Consider the following 20149-nt stretch of genomic DNA (forward strand, 5'->3'; position numbering starts at 1 on the left):
ATAGTTTACTTTGCTGAGACCTGTAGTAGTGGATTATCTGTGAGCCTGTGGGTGTGCAGACATTGTTTTAAGTTTAATCTTGATATATTTCTCAACCCAGAATTCAAAAGTCTGCCTTGGTCAAAGCTTTCTTCTCTGTGTACAAAGGTGTACTCAACAGTGAACAAAATGTTATGAAAACCCAATCTGCTCAAGACAGCAGGTAATTTCCACAACTGAGGCTATTTTTTAAAAAAGTACCTAAAACCTAGCAGTTTAACAAATGCCAGAGCACACTTGCTGTACTGACTGGGAAAAAGGTGAAAAAAGGAAGAGTTTCCCATAAAAGTTTATGGCGACGTCTGTCTTTGACAGGCTCTCAATAAAATCCCATTCATCACTCCAAAGGTAAATCACAAAATCAGAAATACTGCACTCAGTTCATCTTCTCATCACATGACATTTTTTAGCACACTGTCCCAGCTCCGTATCTCAAACCCTTTATTTGACTGATGGAAAAATACAAGCCCATGTAAACAAAATATTCTGGTTACATCCATGTAGTGCTTTTATAATAAAACAGTATTTCCCTAAAATTGATTTAAAGATTCAGCATTACAGTTTTCCTGGGATAAATCTGAGATCAGATGGAGTATCTCTATGCTCATATTCTGCCCTGTTTCTCTTCCTATGTTGTATGGATGTGAGTACTCAATGCTACGTGTTATTTTTATAACTTCTTTTACTTTAGGGCAAGGTACTTTATTCAATACATACATAATTTAAGCAAGACAGCGAAACCTCTCACAAGGAATATCTCAGACAAGCAATCTTTGTCTTAAGAATGCCCCTCAACAATTTAAACATTATCCCCCGAGGCTTCTAATACAGTATTGTTCAGCCCCTGCTAAAAAGCACCACTATTAGTTACCACATTTTTCTGACAGGTTTAACACTATATATTCTGCACTGTATTTCAGAGGAAAATGAAAGGTCCATAAGAAAAAGTAACTAAAATCATTTATATCAGAAAACATTAACTCAACAGAGGAGCCGTATAAAAGAGCTATTGGTACATTCCTTGGACGATTCCCTGGGCAGTAATACTGTGCTTACAGGTACCTGCCACAGAGCTCTATTCCAACAGGGACAGAAAGGCTTCTTGACAAAAAGTTATGATCAAATTAAAGTAAAAATAAATCCAAGATGTATTGATTGAGAGCTGAAAACACCAGGCTTTCTTGACAGTGTTTGTTTGAAAAATGAACAAGTTTTTAACCAGATATCATATTCTGCTTGCCAGCATAGGACAGGAAAAAATGCTTTACAGAAAAGAACTTTTTACAAGCTTCTGACTGTTTTAATTTGTGTCCAGATATTTAGAACTGAAAACTGCTCATGGTCAAGTATATGGAGAAAGCATGTGGTCTTCAGTAATCCACGCTGAGGAGTTGTTCTGGGCCTGTGTGTATACAGGAGTCACTCCTGGTCACGTACGTGCATGCATGTCTCTTCCAGCAACCAGACAGGACTACCATAGAGGAGTATGTTTATTCCTCTCAAAGTGCAGAGGCCAGAGAAACATCGAGTCTGAAAATATTTTCATTTGAAAACACGCTTCCAGAAATAAAGCAATGTCAGATGGAAGCAGCACAGATACCGTGGTTGGCGGGAGCTGTGTCCTACCTCGGGCTGCTGAGTCTGCTCACCAGTTACATTTTCCAGTGTCCCTTTTTTTTACCACATCGCAGTGAAATCAGCTGTTCAATATGGCATAAATACCAATGAATGTCAAACTTTCTTTCCCTTTCCAGCTGCTAAGGGGTTTGCTTACTTTTGCTCACGGTACTTTTTAAAGCACATTCTGTGCAAGTGGATTTGAAGGCTGTACTCCTTCTATTTTCCCAGAAAGATATCTCAAAGTTTTAAAATTACAGAGTGTCAGAAAATACATTTTGCATGACAAACTGATCGCAGGGGTAGTGAAAACTTCATCTTTAAATATCAAAAGATGGAAAAGTATGCAATGCATGTAACTGCAGATCAGGTATCACAACAGTGTAAACAGAGACAAACCTTTCTGTCATCACTTCTGTGGACTCACTATATGCAAAGCAGATACGTGGTTTCTCCTTTCTAACAAACAGGAAATTATTTCCTCTGTTGCATTATTTTTACAATGTATGTACTATGCACCAATGATTAAACATATTCAGATGCTAGCTAGAATTAAAAAATATTTAAATACAATTCATGAGTGTATCAGGAGGAAAAAAAACACAAAACAGCTGTGAGAAATGTAATAACAAAAATCCAGGAGAACAGGCTACAACAAATATTGGAAGGTTCTTCCTGTCTTTGAGGTAAACTAGGCTAAAGAAACTCTGAGGTTCACCACTCAGGATTTTAAGATAAGAGTATGTGAAATTATCACGGTTGCTAGTGTTATTCTGAAACGTTCCTGTTGCTCATCTGCACTGTGTCCAGCCACGGCCTCAAAGAAAAGGTGGTTGTTCCAACATAGCCACAGCAACTATCTCATCACCTCTCTTCACTGTTATGCCCAAAACCAATACTTTTGACTTGTCGGTGTTTGTAAATCCATTTGGTAAAAAGGTTCATAACATTTAAACACCAAATTAGAAACCAAAGTGGTAACCTGGTGACACATCCGAGAGGAGATTACTTTGGGGGGTGTTTCATAAACAGTTGTCGATTAATTAAAAGAAGGGAAAATTTCTGATTCACTCCATTTCTTTTTAGTATAATTCTGTATGCACATCCTCCAGAATTTTAGCTCAGCAAAGTTAGTACCTATTACTGTGCAACCCCTTGAACACAAAGTGTTATGTAAGTGGTGAGATTATTACAAGGTTATCATTTACTACTGTAAATAATATTTAACAAGCACAACACTATGGTAATTTGTTCATGTTGACTAAGCTTAAACACTGAAAGCAACTTTTGAAATACACATTTTTAACGGACAGGAAGCAAGCAATGGAAATTATTTGGGCTGAAATGTTTTAAAGAACTTTGCATTCTAATTGACTTCATATGTTGTCTACAACCGCAAGGCTCAACATTTGGAATCCATTTTTATGGCAATACCAATATCAATAAATCATTAATCCAATTTAAATTAATGCAAAGGGTATACTCTGACGGAAAAGAAATGACTCAATTTTCTAACTATTTCTGAAGTCTAAAAGTCTGAAAGAGTTTTAAAATGTTGCTCGATATTGTATGTGCAAAACCGCGTTGAGTGTCTTCAGGGGACTCTTGGTGGCCAGACGTCTTCCATACCACCTCTTCCATCCACACACATTAAAGGGATTAGGTCTGTGGTCTCTGTTAAGCCCAGTGGTGACAACTGCTGGGAGACCGTCACTCTTGTGCTTTCAAACAACTGGTCTGGATATGTGAAATTTGCAGCACTGGAAGCAATAGCTGGAAAGCATCCTGAACGTAAGTAGTACTGTTGCAACCCTAATGGGGAGAGAAAGTGGGATTCATCAGTTTACTTGTCATGTATTTCAGGAATTACAATGTAGTTTTAGAATAAACTGTCTTTGTTAGATCTGCATCATGCTGCATTAGCATATGTATTCCCACAGGATTTTAGAATCTGTAGATAACAAAAATGGTGCATTACAACAGCTTACAGTGAATAAGCATGGCCTGAATCGCTACATTAAAATCTGATTTCCCCTCAGTTTGAACTCCTGGAGAGTTTTGTTTGTAATGTGAGTAGAATAACATGGCACTGTATTCAGAAGTAGATCTGATTTTTTAAATATAAATCAACTATTCTTTCCATCGCAGAACTAATTTTAAATTTGGTGTAGGTGGAAGAACTGGCACTTAAATTAACAGTTTGAATAATTATGATGATTTAAATACACCATTTAGTATTTACAGAATTTCTAACACTGAACAGTACAGCAGCTTGCAATACTTCTTGAACCCAGACTGTACTAATAAGTGTTTCTATACAAATAATGAGGTTATAGATACAAAACAGCTTATTCCACTATTCTGGACCTTCCCAGAAACTGCAAGTCCTGGAGCATATAAAGATGTGTCAGCTGCAACAGCAAATTTATCCTATAATGTAAGGAACAATATAGTAATCTTTATTACAGCTTTATTCAACTTTCCCTTATTTTCCTCAAAGATGCTGAATTATGCAAAATTGCTTATTTTAAAACAACCTTTTCATCATTTTTAAAAGAACGTGGCTATTAGATACAGAATGACAAACTGCAGTCACTACTATTTGTATGTTTATGTTTAAAGAAATGTGATCTAAGTAGCTGACTAAAAGAGTTCATGCTGCAGACAGTACACATTTCAGTACTTTATGAGCATATTACTCCTTCTTGACCTCTTCCCTCCATGGTAAACTGAGGCCAATTTACTTGCTGTGCTTTTCTGATGAAAAATAGATCATGGTGAATCACAGAAGAAATCGCTCATGAACATTTTGATGCCTGAGATATGGCTATCCATGCGCTGATCAATGCTGCTGGACTGTGAAATCTTGGTAGAAATCTAAATGCCTGTGGATAGGACACTCTGCAGCATTTCTGCAACCCAAACTTTAAAGAAAAGTACAGGCTGAAACTATCTGTGAGCAAGAAACACTTTGCAAGATTTGAAATTGTTAACAGAACATTTAGATCAGACTTTGCCCAGGCAACTTGTGCATTGGTTAAAAAAGGGCTCAACAGCACATTGCGAACTTTCTGCTGTGCTCTGACCAATAAGCTGAAGAACTTATGAGCTGGTCAGTCTCATTTTTAGTCACACAGTTTTAAGAACCTTCACAAATGCAGTATTACAGTATTTGTGGGAGAGGCTGAATGCAAAACGAGGGGTTTCTGAGCTGGCACTGAGCAGCCAGAATGGTATCATCATTACCTTATGTACTGTATTCTACTTATATTCTGTCTTCAGACATAAATGTGACTGTTTCATTTTGAAATCGTCTCACTAGAGCATTCCTAATGTGAGAAAGGTGACAGCTTACCTCTAATAATACACTGTCAATGATGGGGTTCAGAACCTCTGCCTTCATACTGCTCTGTAAACCAGAAAATAGAATGAAATGCCAGGACGATAAATACATTTAACAGAAATATATTGGTATCTGAGCAGTGCTTTTATGTATTCTTGAAAGGTCTCGTTTCACCTTGATTCTTATTCAGATTGTTTATCACAGTATTCCCTTTAACTGTGCCTACATTTCATACACACCTCAGTAGCCCCCACGCATTTCTATCACTGAGTACAATGAACTGAGACAGAACCAGGATTTTACTTTTACATTAGCTCATGTAATGCAGAGTTTCACATTGCTTGGTTTCCTACGGATATAAGATTTATGTGATTACATTGTCTTCCCATCTGACTGCCAGTGCCCTTTTCATCCCCTCAAAGTGTTTTAGCCACTGGCTGATTTCAAGGGGAAGTACAGGTTGGAAGGATAAAGAAGTTCTTAGAAGGTTCCTGAAAATCTGTGGTCAGGTGGAAGTGAAAGGCCCGGAGTAGTTCCCCTTCAGAAGGAGAAACAGGTGAAGCAGACGCTCAGCCTGGAGACAGTGCAGTTGAGCTGGACAACACAGGCAGGCCAGTGAATGTGTGTGACTGGCTCAGCACACACAGCATTTTTGCCAACTACCAGCCAGGATTGCGGATGGGTACACAGAGCAGAGAAGTCACTAGAGGCTCCAGAATCAAAGCCCCAGAAAACCAAGAGTCACCATCTCTTCTGCTTTTCATAATGACAAAAGTTCTTTCCTTTTTTCCTTCTCACTAATCTACGTATTGCGTTGTATTTTTTAGAATGACAGTAACCTCCGGGAAGATTTTCTTTCTTCTAATACCAAATGGCAGACTTCCTTAGAACAAAGGGAATACAATACCCATTAATTTAACTGAAGAATGTCCCCTTACAGCCTTGTGGCTTTCATATTACAGATTTAAAGAAACATGACACACCTTCATTTCAGCTCAGACATACCAGAACAAAGGGAAGGCAGTTACGAAAAAGAAAAGCAATTTCACTGTCAGTTATTAGGAAATCCATTACAGGATGTACTGTGTAGTTCATTGTCAATAAACTTTGTTTCAGATAGCGAGCAGTATCAAATACTATTGACTGCATGCATCAATAAGATGCAAAGAAGGGCAACAAGGCTTGTGAAGGGCTTGGAGAATACGCCTTACAAGGAGCGACTAAAGGAACTGGGGCTGTTTAGTCTGGGGAAGAGAGGGCTGAGGGGAGACCTCATTGCTCTCTTCAAATACCTGAAAGGTGATTGCAGTGAGAGCAGGGCTGGTCTCTTCTCACTGGTGACAGGTGACAGGACAAGGGGAAATGGCCTCAAGTTGCACCAGGGGAGGTTTAGGTTGCATATCAGGAAAAACCTCTTTACAGAAAGGGTTGTTAAGCACTGGAACAGGCTCCCCAGGGAGGTGGTTGAGTCACCATCCCTGAATGTGTTTAAAAACCGTTTGGATGTGGTGCTCAGGGACATGATTTAGCAGTGGGTTGTTAGAGCAGTATGGTTAGGTTGCGGTTGGACTTGATGATCTTGAAGGTCTTTCCCAACCTGAGCAATTCTATGATTCTATGAATAAGTTCAAGTTTGAAAGACATATTGCATATCGAGAGAAGCTGCTATTTCTTAATTCTGCATTACTGCTCCCTGTTAGAAATATTGTGACATTATGGACGTTGGGCACAGCCAGCACTACAACTAACATCTGAATTATGAAGATACAGCTCATCAGGATAGCACTATGTTTGAAAAAACAACAGTAGAAGGCCCACATAGAATCGTTTGAGTTGGAAGGGACCCTTAAAGGTCATCTAGTCCAACTCCCCTGCAATGAACAGGGATACCTTCAGCTCCATCAGGGTGCTCAGGGCCCCGCCCAGCCTGACCTTAGATGTCTCCAGGGACGAGGCATCCACCACCAATCTCGGTAACCTGTTCACGTGCTTCACTATAAAATCATAGAATAACATCATCCTCTGGAAGCTTGCAGGGATGTGACAGCGTGCTTAAACATCACCAGACAGCCCAAACAAAGCTTTCTTCTAGAGAGTATGCTGGCAGCGGGAAGTGTATTTGTGCTTGATTTCTTCCTGCGTCCATACAAATATTCACAAGATCAATCAGGTCCTAAAATCTGAGTAGAGAGCTGATAAGCACAAAGCCTAGTGTGATGCTTATGACAGCTTCAGTTTCCAATTTTCTGAGTTGTCCCAGCTTGATATTTCATGTGAAATTTATTTTTGTTTGTATATATACTTATTGCAAGCGTGTCACAAAAATATACTAAAACACAATCCCAAACTGCAAAATGAGCAGATTCTTCAAGGGTAATGGGAAGGAATGTAAATTATTCAGAACAAAAGCAATCCAATGTATTATCTTCTCAACAAATAACTGAAAAAAAAACTTCTTCACTGATGTATTGGAAAAACTCATGGGACTATTGTGGAAATCTCCTTTGACGTACATTTACCCTCTCCTGGAGTAACCAGGAGAGCCAGAACTCTTCTCTGATATTTACAAACAATTTCAGCATCAGCAAACGTTTCCCTCTGGATCCTGCTCAGACGTCAGTCCTGTTTAAAATGCCTCGGAAGGCCAGGCATGCACTACAGGCCTGTAAAAGGCCCCCACTGCTCCCTCCAGTATCTGCCCATTCGCCTTCATAACTGCGTTCCCTTTGTCAGTGAGAGCAAAGCAAAGGCAACAGGGTTGGGAAAAGGAAAGAAACTACACTTCTATAAAGATGGCCACAGATCACTGGGTGTTCCCAAATGGCCTGTCCTGGGATACAAGACATCGTTCTTTAAGATGGAAGTCCAAAGAGATTTTTCTAATCTCTTATGAGATTATGAGATTACTTTCTCTTATGGGAAAATGGGAGAATGGTGTCTAGAAAGAGATTTTAGAAGGCAGAGGACATGCTGCAGTCTATCAAGGCTTATAAACTAGAAATCTGCTAGGAAAACACTTTGTGCTCTTGATCTGAGGAAAGAAGTGCCTTCTTTTTACTGGTAATACTTTCTATTTTAAGAAGTGAACTATGTTAATAAAAGCTCCAATGGTAAAGAAAAAGTTGTTATCTTACCCCAGCTGCTGTTAAAGAATCGCAAAACTTCTTTGATAAAGATGAAACTTCATTGCACATAGCACTTGTTAAACTGTTTTAAGAAAGGAGAGACAAATACAAAATTACAGCATTTTCCTGGTAGGAGATAAGAACCCTATGACTACTGCAGGCACTAGTGAGAAGATTCTTATCTAAGCACTAAAAAAACTGAAAGAGGAAGTATACTTGCGGTTAAAGTACAAGAGGAAAAGGAGACCTAGTTCTAATTCTAGATCTTTAACTGTTTTGCTAAATATTCACAAGTACATAACATCAAACCTCATCCTGTGAAGTGTACCATACCTTTGCTCTAATTCTGTGAAGCACTCGTTCAAGTACTTTATTTCGGACTTAAGTGTTTCTTTGGACTTTGCTAGGGCTGCTAGCCCTAAAGACAAACACTTGCTGACATATTTTGCTTAGTACTCAAGTGCTTACAACATCTTGGGGTGAAATCCTTATGAGGCAAGCAAAACTCACTGAAATCAGTAGAATCTATCACTACAGAGAGCTTTAAATCCTAATTCTGACTCCCCCTGGATAAACTGGCTTCTTAAATTTATGTATGTTCTGTTGTGTATTACTACAAAGTTACTGAGGACTACCTGAGGAAATATAGTGCCAAGACCCCTAAAGCCAGTGTTGTTTATTGATTCGTGAACTTATTGCACCTTCAAATGTCAAAAGCTCAACAGAACTTAATGAGTTTCAAACAAATGTCAAATGATCGTATGTGAAATACGTAACACTCACTTTGTCAGTACTTTTGCTTGGTCTTGAGCTGTTTTTTCTACTTCCTGCCCATGCAGAATTAATTCTGCTACTTTATGAAGCTGTTCTATACAACGAGCAGTTACCTCAGCCAGACTTTCAATGGACAGCATGTAGATTTCCTTAAATTAAATTAAGAATAGGGAACAATATCAGCAATAATGGCAGCACTGATAAATATACATACACATATATATATATGATAATTTTAAACATACAATACTTCTCCTCCCCAGATAGAGATGCCACCATAAATACACCATAAAGTCATCCTCACAAATGGTACTGAAAAATGAAATACTCACAGATTATAAAATACAAGCCATATGGTGATCAAGAAAAACTAGTAAGAACAAAACTCTCATTAATTTGGATGGCAAACTTGTCAGGCTCCTAGATTTTCTAAAACAGTGCTTTTAAGTCTTTCCTAACAAATACAAAGATCCATTTACTGTAGAATAAGTCATAATTGCTTTCATATGGAGCCCAAAGTATTGAGTCATTCATCAGATGAATTTCCAGTTTAGAAGTTGATAAAATTCCCAATAAAAAAGTGCTTTTTATCAGCAATAATAAAAAAATCTACCTAGCACTCTGGCATCACAACTTTCACAAGCTGGTGCCAGCTGGAAATATCTGTAACACATACAGTGTAACTCCATTTCCTTCTTTGGATTTTTTTTTTCTGTAAGGAAATATGGCAGACAATTCCTTTATTACAATTAGTTAAAACATCTTGACAAAGATCCTAACCACATCTAAAATTGCTGTAACTTTGCATAAAATATTCAATTACAATCAACCACATCCACAAGAGGTGTTGTCTAAATGAACAAAATACATTTACCCTTCAGTGTATAAAGAGAATTAACACTTATGAATTGCCTAAATATTATACATTCGGTCTGTTTGTGATTAGAGCTATTCATTAGATTAAATAAAGCTGGAGAATTTTTGCCAAGTACTGTGACTGGGAGAAAGAGATCCTAAGGAATGCTGATATTTGACCTTCCCTGTTCTTCAGATTTACGCCATAGAATTTCTCAGCTCACTGTATGTTGTTTATCTCCATGCATACACACAGAAATGTAGACAGGAAGAAAATATGATGAGCAGAGGATTTGGTACTTTGATATTTACTCATGGGAAAAGACTTACAGTAAAAATATTTCTGTAAGTTAATTTCCTATTGGGTCTGCATTGAGCAGTTATATGTTAATTCTTCTCAATAATTCAGTGAGTTTAACAAATAAGAATAACATATAATACCAATACATAAGATAAAGAAGTAATCTTATCTAAGAAACAATGAGAATTTGCTTAATTAAACTTATCCTCCAAAGGTATTTTACCTCCACGGTTTTGCTTTTATTTACTTCTGGTTTATCACTGTCAATTTTGTCTTTTCCATTTTCAGTCTTTTCTTCATCAGGTTCTCCAGGCTTCTCTTTTAGCTTCTCTTCTATGTCTACTGAGGTGGATAAACTGGCTTCTTCCAGCCACTCATGAGCTTTTTTCCTAGCCTGCCAAACAAAAAACCCAACCCCAAAGTACAGTTAAAATAGGGAATATCAAATAACATTCCTAAATATTAATTAACAGTGCATGTAATTATTATTTTCATTCAGAAGTTTTAAACACATCAAGTCTCTTGGGTGGCATTTAGTTAAGTGTGTTTTCAAGAAACTGTAGGTAGAAGTATTTCCGACTGCATAAAGATGGATCAGCCAGGGATAAATTCTGTACAGGTATGATGTTCTTAGCCAACACAAAGAATTAGTGTTAATAGCTACAAATATTTCAAAGTGACTAATATTTCAGCTTAATGAGGCACTGTTCAAAGGAATCTACATGGAAATAACTTTCTCAAATTAAGAAGAGGTTGGTATTAAGAAAGGTAAAAATACTGGAGAGGTAAGAGAGTTGTCCCAAATTCTTAAAAGAAAAATAATTAGAAAATTGCTGTATTTTCTGCTACCTTCCCACGCTTGAAGGTAGATTAAAGTGGAAAAACCTTAATGTTGTATCCAAGCTTCTGAGACAAATTTTATAGTTAGTAAGAAATTTATTATTTCTCTTTTTTAATGTAAAGTTGAATTAAAACATGTAATAATATAAGCCTAAACTAGTTATCAGTAAGCTATCTATGCAGCAAGAGAGAAAAACATGCATCTGAGCCTAAGATCAGGAGGTGAATCACCTTTAAGGGTGCTTGGTAGAAAAAATGTGACTACTAATGTAATTAGTTTCTAGCCATCTAATTTTGAGATGATTAAAGCTTGATGAGATAGAGAAAGACCTCCTTTCTACCTGAGAAGGACTGGAGAAGTCCCTCAGAAACATGCTCCTGAAATTTGCCACTGTTCTTCATACCTAAGACCAAGTCTCCAGATCTCTGTTCTGCTGAGACATCCCTGCTTCAAGACTTTCTGACATGGCCTACTGTGCTAGTTGGGCATTTCAACTGTATTCCTCACTAATCTCAGCTCTTCTGTGGAAGTATTTATACTTTTAGTCCCACCATCCCATACTTCGTCTTCTGAACTGTCTGATCTGAGCTGTCTGCAGCTCTGTGTCAGACCAGAACAAAGAGCTCCCTCTTCCTCTTTGCCCAAGGAACAGAGGGCAGCTTGCTGACAAGCACGAACCTTGTTCAGTTTGTCAGGAGTTGCAGCCACATGTAATTCAAATAGCAGCTCTGTGAGCATGCTGACAAACTCTTCTCCCATATCTGCTGCAAGAGAAAGACATTTTTTGTTATTATTAATATTTCACACAATCTAATACATCCAAATAGCTTCTGCAAACACTCTAGAACTTGAAGACCAGTGACAATGATATAAGGAAGGGGAAGATGGATGCTCAAAGAAGAGAGAAAGCAATAGAGACTAAGCATCCTAGCTTGACACTGACTGTTCCTTCCACCTCATTTTAAATACTAGCATATTTCACTAAGGCAGGTAAGCAGAGAAGTTGCATGCTTCCTAGTTACCTGATGAAAATACACAACCCATTAAATAACAAAGAAGAGACACCAACCTCTTCTCTGAATCCAAGGAATAAAAACTGCGTCAGGGCCAGATACTGACACAGTCTCAGACGAAAGACTGGAAAATATGTTCTCTATTGTTCTGTCTGCAAACCACAACTAGGAAATATGTTTTCTTTGGATTTTAAGATTGAGCTTTATTAAACGAAGAATTTTTTTCAGTAATGAGTTTTACGCTTGCATCATTATTGCACAAGGTAAAGGTAAATACCACTGGTATTTGAACTTTGCTTTTGTTATATATATCCCTTTGACCGCTGGCAGTTGCCATATCCTAGCATGCTCCAGGCTCCTAAAAGTTGGTAAATTTGGTTCTCCGGTTAAGCTACGCTGACTGAGTTTGGAATCTTCATTAACATCTCCTAATAGAATATGCAAAATCCATTTTTTTAGCTTAATAACTTTAAAAAAATCAAGTCCCCTTACTGAGCATGATAAAAGTCCAGCTACTTCAAAAATGAATTTCATGTCTTACTTTGTCCTTTTTTTTGTTTGTGTCCTGGACACACTGAATTCACTTGTTCTTAAGACAATGCTGAATTGTTCTATAAACTGCAGCACACTGAAAACAGATAGACAGTTCACCAGATCACTGCAGAGTTAGCAAAATTGTTGATAACTGGCATATTCATCTCAATAATTTATCGCTTAACCTCACATGCTTGCACATGAAATCTTTGCTGTTAATGGCTTTCAAAATGTAGGCAAAGCTACTTCTCTCATTATTTCATAAAGAGCTGAAAAGGAAAAGAAGCTGCAGTGAAAATTACATGAAAGGGTTGCACAATCACAGTGTACAAGGAAAGCATCAGAAAAAGAAGGGTATGCATTTGGCTTTCTCCAACTGGTATCAGAAAATATCCCTTTCCTCTCTTTTCCTGTTGTTGATTTTCCACCTCTCACTGAGCCAAGCAAAGAGACAATAAACCTCCAACTCCAGTTTCAAAGCTGTCAAGAACAAAGTCCAGCCCCACTCCTTTCCTAAAGCAGCCCTCCAAGGATCAGTGCGGTGATTTCTCCTTGTGTAGGACTGAAAGCATCTAACTTAAAAACTGAAAGCAGCACTAACAACTCTGAATGATATCTGAAGAGCTTACATAAAACAAACAGCCACTCTTCTTGAAATACTCTAGTACAAGACACTGACTTTCAGCCTATTATATATATATATGTATACATATACATATATAGCACTGGTAAATGACACCGCATAAGTAACATGGCCTTGATTACAGGAAACTGGCAAAAAAATTAGTCAATAAGTGGTAATTAACTTGTTTTTAAATATTGCTCAGTGGGTAGGTAAGTTTTAACATCTTCAGACACCAACAAAGAATCTCTGGCTTCTGCAGGGGGATGGCTTCATCATATAAAGGAGAAAAACCCACAAGTTTTATCAAGCATGGAAGCATGGAAAATCCTATGGAAGGTACGTTTATCACTGCTATAAACTAGCTGGCAAGCAGGATCAAAATTCAAAATTCTTTCCCAAGCTTTAACATAGCCTGCTGCCTCTTACTAGATGACTAACTTTAAGTGAAATTACATAATTCTTTAATAAAAATATGCCATTAAATGAACATATGGCTTGCAGGCTTGATTTTGTAAGCGTAAAACCTATTCATGTGCTTAACAGCACCTTGCTTAGCACAAACTAGAATGAAGCCTCCCCTTTAGAGCAAGACATGAGCTGCATTTAACCCTGACCAGCCAACCCATTGTTAAACTGTACTTTTATCAATGCTGGATGCCAAATGATGTTTAAAATTTCTCCTAACATTAAACACAGACCATTTGCTTAGCATAAATTTAAAGATCAAATGTGCTTCCAGAGGGGGATACATATTGGTTCACCCCTAAGAGCTAAACTTAGTTGTTAAATGTGACAAGAACACTAAGTGTAGCCAATGGAGAACTGCTGGAACATAATCTGAATTATGTAAAGATTGGCAAACCGAAGTCCGAGTGGAATATGAAACAGTTTAACAATAGTATGCTTTGGGGAAACCGACATGCAAATTCCACACAGTGTTACATGTAAAGGCAGTAGATATTGTTTTTATCTGAAAAGGGCGGTCAGCTGTCCTGTAAGGATCTATTCATGGAAGCCTTCACGTTTTTACAAGGTTTTAAGCATCTGCTGTTCTTAATAAAAACCCTGCAGATCCTATGCACTCACAACTCAATAAAAGGTCTGTTTTCCCTGACTCAGGAAGTTTTATGAAGCTCCTAAGAAGCCTTCACTCCCTCTGACAGATTTTAATGAAGATAACACATTTTTGTGACTAGGACCCAGACTGGGACACTGCCTCGAGGGTCATGTCAAAGCACTGCACAGAGTTCAGAGCTCTCTCTCTGCAGTGTTGCATGCACTCTGGGCTAGAGATGAGGCTGAAGAAATGCCACAATGCCCAGTCAGGAGAGTGACCACCTTCCGTCAGCTCCATCCTAGCAGACTGCCATGCTGAAGGGTGATTAACTGTTTTATTTTTCGGCGTCCTCCAGTGGAACTAAAATTTATCCAACCTAACAGTAATAGATGCAATTTATCTGTAGATGTATATAGATGCATATACAGACATATATACATGCATTTTATCTGTATTCAAGTACTATTAAATCCAGAGTCTGACTGCACGGAAGGACACGCGTCATTGTGAACTGCAGCCTGAACTAACACCCATTTCACTACAAGGTTGTGGACGGGGTGCTGTTGGCATTTCTGCTCTCACAGAGAGGAGATGTTTCACTGCTGACTGACACTTGTACAGGGGAAAACCTGCAGTGCTCTCTGATTTTGTTCTTGGTTCCAGCATATTTAAGAGTTAATGTTTCAAGCAGAGCGTTCAGCAGATGCATTTCACCAAAAAAAAACCAGAACGTCTAACCACCAGAGTAAACATCACTTCGTGCAAGAAACAGAGCTTTTCATGGGGACTGGTTTCACAGCAAGGAGCTGTTTCTCACATAAATTAAGGCACAACACACATGCCATGAATCCTCACTCTAAAACAGCACAAAGCTCTGCCATACTAAGACTTCACACTGAACACTTGCTGCTCCCCTGAGAAGCAATAGTCTACCTGTGAGAGACACCACGCGTACTGCGTAAGCACTGCTAGAAGGAATGCAGTCTGACTGGAAAGGACCTTCCAGTTGGAATATGTGGATGTGGATGCAATTTCTCTATCTGAAGAGCAGAGAAATGACACCTCGACATCTTGCAGAATATGGGTTTGTGGGGAAAACATCAAAAGGATGCGAAGAAATATCTTTTAAAGTAAGGTTCTGAATATGGTGTTTAATGGCATGAGTTAGTCTTCAGTCAAGGGGGTTCTTTTTATTTGCTAGAAGAGATTTGGTATGGATGTCACAGGCCTGGAGATATAAATTATAGTAACTTTTCCTGATCCCAGCCTATTCTGGGGAATGCCAAAAGTCCCAACCTGTTTAAGACACATATATTGCCACTAGCCAGAGGATCCACATATTTTACCACTGATTTTGTGACCTGATCTATGGATTACCATGTTAGTCCCAGCTGGTTCAATGTTGTGCACTGTTATAGTTAAGGTATGCTCCTGCTGTTTTAACTTATTTCTAGTGCTCTACATGCCACATCTTGCCAAGCAATACTTAGAAGGTACCCTTGCCACACTATGTTTCAAAGTGCTTTTCTTTCAAAAAGTTCAGGTTTTTCTAGGTCCCCTTAACTACATTCCAATCCTTTCTCCACTTAGCAAGCAAGGGTGCAAAGTCAGGATGAAACTGCTAAATGGAAAAGCATTGCTAAACAATCCTAAACTTTCAGATTAAATAATTTTAGAAACAGACTGTAAGAAAGCTGCAGTCAGAAGGCTATTTTCCCTTTTTATTTCTGTTTTCAATGACATAGCAAAATAGTGTAATACATTCTTACCTTGTATTTTCTTTACCTCACACTTCAATTACAACATAAATTCAAAATTAAGTGTTCTTCCAACTTCCAGAACTTCAAGAGTATTCATTTCAGTGACTTTGTCATGAGGAATATTGAGATAACAGACATTACAGTTTGGATTGCAATTTTTAAAATGACTATATACAGAAGTAACAATTGTTCACATGGTCAATTCACTGCATTTCTAATTACCTTTCTGTGCCTGTACCACTTCATCGTCTGATTCCTTTGGAACAAAAATCTCTTTTATAGCAATTAAATCATTTTTCACAGTCTCCAGCTGCTCTCCACCAAGTGTTTCCAAATATGACTGAATCTGTAAAAGAAAGGGTGAGCATTCCTACATGAAACAGGGCCTTTCTTAAATTGATAATTTTGAGTCTGATGCCAAAACAGCTAAGAAGTGGAAACTTCCACTAAACTCAAATATCTCTGACCTTCCAACTTATGTAGATATGTCTTTAGTTCTCATCAAAAAAATTTGATGAGTGTCACAAAAATTACACCAGCCTTGCAAGATCATCAGGGCTCTACCTTCAACCAGAACAATATTCTGAATTGTATTATACTCTGAATTATAAATCTGTGGTTTAATTGCAAACTGTAATACATTTGGGATTGTTTGGGTGAATACAGTTGGCAAGAAGAGCACAGACACAATTCATACTTAGAGCAATCATGGGAAGAGCTGGAAAAAAACCACCTCTTTTCCTTCCCTTAGAGTCCCACCAAAATTTATTGACAGTGTACTGATGTACCTGTTCTGAAGAATGTATTGAGAGACCATTCAAGATTCCATGGGCATCTCAGATATCTGCAAATCCCTGCATAGGTAGTAGGGCAGCATACACAAGAGAGATGGAAACAGATTATTTTAATCACTGTTTGCACTACAGTAATGTGTTAATCCCATGATGCCACTCTCTACCGGTGACTGGTGAGTCACAAAATGCTTCTCTTGTGTTCCACCTTGCTATATTCATTTCATATGCTCGGAGTAAACACAGGATAATGTTGGGAGATCCAACTCAAGCTGTGAAGGACTACCTAGGGTGGTTGGTTTCTTTGGTCCCTCTCTATAGCATTGCTCATTTCATATGATTAACTGCAAAATTTTAAAATGAAAGCTTAAAAATAATATTTAAATCCCTGCTATTTAAAGGACCTAGTACATTAACAATGCCTTCAGTCTCCCTTGCATTCCTCCTGTGATCCATCAGAGTGTGGCTTTTGGACTGCTAGTATGGGTCTCAATATTATAGGTACTTTGGACATGTGTGGTGTGGTGTGGTGTGTGTGGTGCACTTGGAATATGTTCCGTGAGCCTTCTGGATATGTGAGCCTTATGTATATACAATAGAACCATAGAATGGCTTGGGTTGGAAGGGACCTCAAGGATCATCAAGTGCCAACCCCCATATCAGGCAACTGGACTTGTTGACCCAGACAGCTGCATTCAGTCTTATGTGCTTTTATCTTCTTCCAAATAGCTGAAAAAGCAGAACTATGAACAAGTTATCTAGGAGTTATCTAGGACATAACATGCAGCGCATCAGAAACCTCATGGTTACAACTTGTGCAAGTCTTACACTGCAGTATTTCACAGTAAAAAAAAAAGAGTGTTGACAGACACAATTAGCCTGAACTTGTTTACTATATATTTCTTTCCTGTTTTGTAAGATGTTTTTTGTTTTTGTTCATTTTTAAAAGTAGGCTCTTGAACCTTACATTTGGGCTTTGAATTTATAATATTGCTTAGACATAATAGGGGAAAACAAAAAATGTGGACAGTAGGTACCTAGCTTCTATTAAAATGAGCTTCTATTATCTGTGAGAGCAAATAAAACATTTAAGAAAAACTTGGTTATTTTTTATTAAAAATCACCTAGAAAGTAAGGAGTGCTGACTACAAAAATAAAACAAAAGAAAAGAAATATATTCAGAAAAATGTTTCAGTACAAAATTCCACTGATGGGAATATACAGCAGTTCTATTCATCTACTGTCAGTGATCTACTGGTCTAGTAGCAGTACCAATAATTTGACAACTGAAATTAAAAAAAAAAAATACATGTATCAGATAGGCATCAGTAACTTTAGCATGTTTTTTGGAGAGACATGCAGCATTTGTATGCTCCTAGTAATGGAATTAGTCTTGAGGTAGTCCTATGTAAGTTTAGAAACTGAAACAAAAAGAAGACTTAAGAACTGAATAACTAATCTGGAATTCATTTTAATTCACTAGCCTCCAGCTGCAGTATGTCTGGAATTCCTGAATGTAAGTATCAATGCCTGATACAAAAACAGAAGACTTGAACCTCCTTGAAATTCTGGAAAGACATCTGCCCGCATAGTGTCACAAGATGAAAGATATCCACTATATGATCTCAACAGAAATAATTTTCAGTTATGAAGTTGTTTCTTTTGAGCAAATCTTTGAGTTAAAATCTAGGTGTATTGAAATGAATTTCCTGAAGCCACAAACTGGCCAGCCCCTGAGACCAAACCAGCTTTCTCTGAAGCTGATGGAAAACTTACTGTTCATTTCACATGCAACTGCACAGCAAAATGAAAGTAAAGAACAGTTTTGCACCAGCAATTGTGATTTATCCAGTCTGCATACTGTACCTGGTTTTCACTTTCATTTGACAAGATTTCTAGAGCTTCAAGATGAGACAAACCCTGGAACTCATCAAAAAGCAGTCCATAATGTGCTGTTCTTTCAACTGTAACTTGCTGGGCCCGTCTCTGTTTCTCTTTTTCTTTAGCTTCTCGCAGCAGCTGCAAAAATATACATCATTCCTGTTGTTTTATTGGTGGTGCTGTAGCTATGACAGATTTTATTACTTTCTGCTTCTGCTTGTTTAGAAAGTAGAAATAAAATTTGGGAGTATATCACACCTGCAGAGCTGAAATTTTAGAGCTGAAATACCCAACTTTTTTTTATAAAAAGTCTAGTAAAATATTTATGTAGCATTCTAAGTATGTTTTTCCCAATAGTAATTGCTAACCATCTTTTTTTTTTTTTTTTTTAACAATGAGCAAACAAATAATCTTCTTTATGTTTTCAAAAGCAATCGCGGCTATGAATACCATCTCATAAATGTCGCTACCAATTATAATGGAAGAAAACTAAAAAGGATTATTTCATACACAGCCTTAAAGACTCCTGCAATCCATACCACAGACCACAAAATGGAAAGAATATTATTTTCAGCACCTACCTACCTGCCTGCATAAAAAATGTATCTACAAAAATATTTCTTATGTACATAAAATATTTTTACTAGATATTAAAATCAGTTTTATGTGACAGCAAGACTGACAATAGAGATCTAATTATGCATGTATTTTCCAAGGATGGGGCAGAACTATACTACATATACTTGGAGATATTTTGGAGTGGTTTTCTCATAAAGCAGACTTTCAAGGAAAGTATGGTCTCTTGTATGAATTTGCCACTGTAAAGTCCTTAAGTACAGCTCAAATGCATCTTAAATCACCGATAAGCCTCTCAATACAGGTAAATTCACACCACTTACACTGTTGCATCATTCAAAATTTTTATGATAAAAGACTTATGATGATAGATTTTTCAGTCTCCACTATCAAAAAGTTAATCATGGAGTGTACAAACATTTTACGTACAAATCACCTAAAATGAAGCACCATGTTATGAAAACCATGACAATCAATTTGTACCACTTTCTATATCAGATTTTGTGAGTGGATTCATGCATATTATTTAGGAAAGTATTCTCAAAGGCTCACTTTAAGCCTATGTGCCTAACTTTCTTCGGCTGCGTGTATAGTCAGCAGAATAGCTCAGACTGCTTATAGGCCAGTTTAATGCCAAGACCAACTTAGGCAATACAGGTAGACAGAGTAACAAATTACAAAGTATCAGGCATGGCAAGGGCACTGGAACTCAAGGTCAAATTATAAGGTCAAATTTTGTTGCTTCTGGAAGATTTGTCCTACACAGACAGTATCAGGCTTATTTTAGTCATTCCTCATATTTGATTTATTTGATGATCCTACTTGTCTCTTTCATTTTCAAGTGTTTAAAAATATTTGGAACATTGAAATTAAAGAAAGAAGTCAAATCCATGCCTCAGTGAAGTCAACAACAAAATCTCATTGCTTTACATACAGCCAGCATTTCATATGTGGTATCAAATATGCCTGTATAAACTGCCTTGCGTTTAAATACGTGAATGCTACAATCTAGATAGC

The 20149-nt window shown here is 37.6% G+C and overlaps 1 protein-coding gene across 4 annotated transcripts in view; it reads right to left on the bottom strand.

Annotated features, from left to right (window-relative positions):
* The window catches only part of FAM114A1 (family with sequence similarity 114 member A1), a 34288-nt gene continuing 14602 nt past the window's right edge, over positions 464 to 20149 (bottom strand). For 3 of the 4 annotated variants that reach the window (XM_021393934.1, XM_021393931.1, XM_021393935.1), the window contains 8 exons: positions 18542 to 18694; positions 16107 to 16230; positions 11574 to 11659; positions 10278 to 10448; positions 8908 to 9047; positions 8134 to 8206; positions 5012 to 5065; positions 464 to 3468 (listed from right to left, as the gene is read on the bottom strand). In XM_021393934.1, the coding sequence (XP_021249609.1) occupies positions 3367 to 3468; positions 5012 to 5065; positions 8134 to 8206; positions 8908 to 9047; positions 10278 to 10448; positions 11574 to 11659; positions 16107 to 16230; positions 18542 to 18694 (903 nt within the window). In that variant the 3' untranslated portion in view covers positions 464 to 3366. The remainder of the gene's footprint in view (positions 3469 to 5011; positions 5066 to 8133; positions 8207 to 8907; positions 9048 to 10277; positions 10449 to 11573; positions 11660 to 16106; positions 16231 to 18541; positions 18695 to 20149) is intronic. The other variant, XM_021393933.1, reaches the window with a different exon arrangement.

Source organism: Numida meleagris, chromosome 4, assembly GCF_002078875.1.
Source record: "Numida meleagris isolate 19003 breed g44 Domestic line chromosome 4, NumMel1.0, whole genome shotgun sequence".
Taxonomy (NCBI): domain Eukaryota; kingdom Metazoa; phylum Chordata; class Aves; order Galliformes; family Numididae; genus Numida; species Numida meleagris.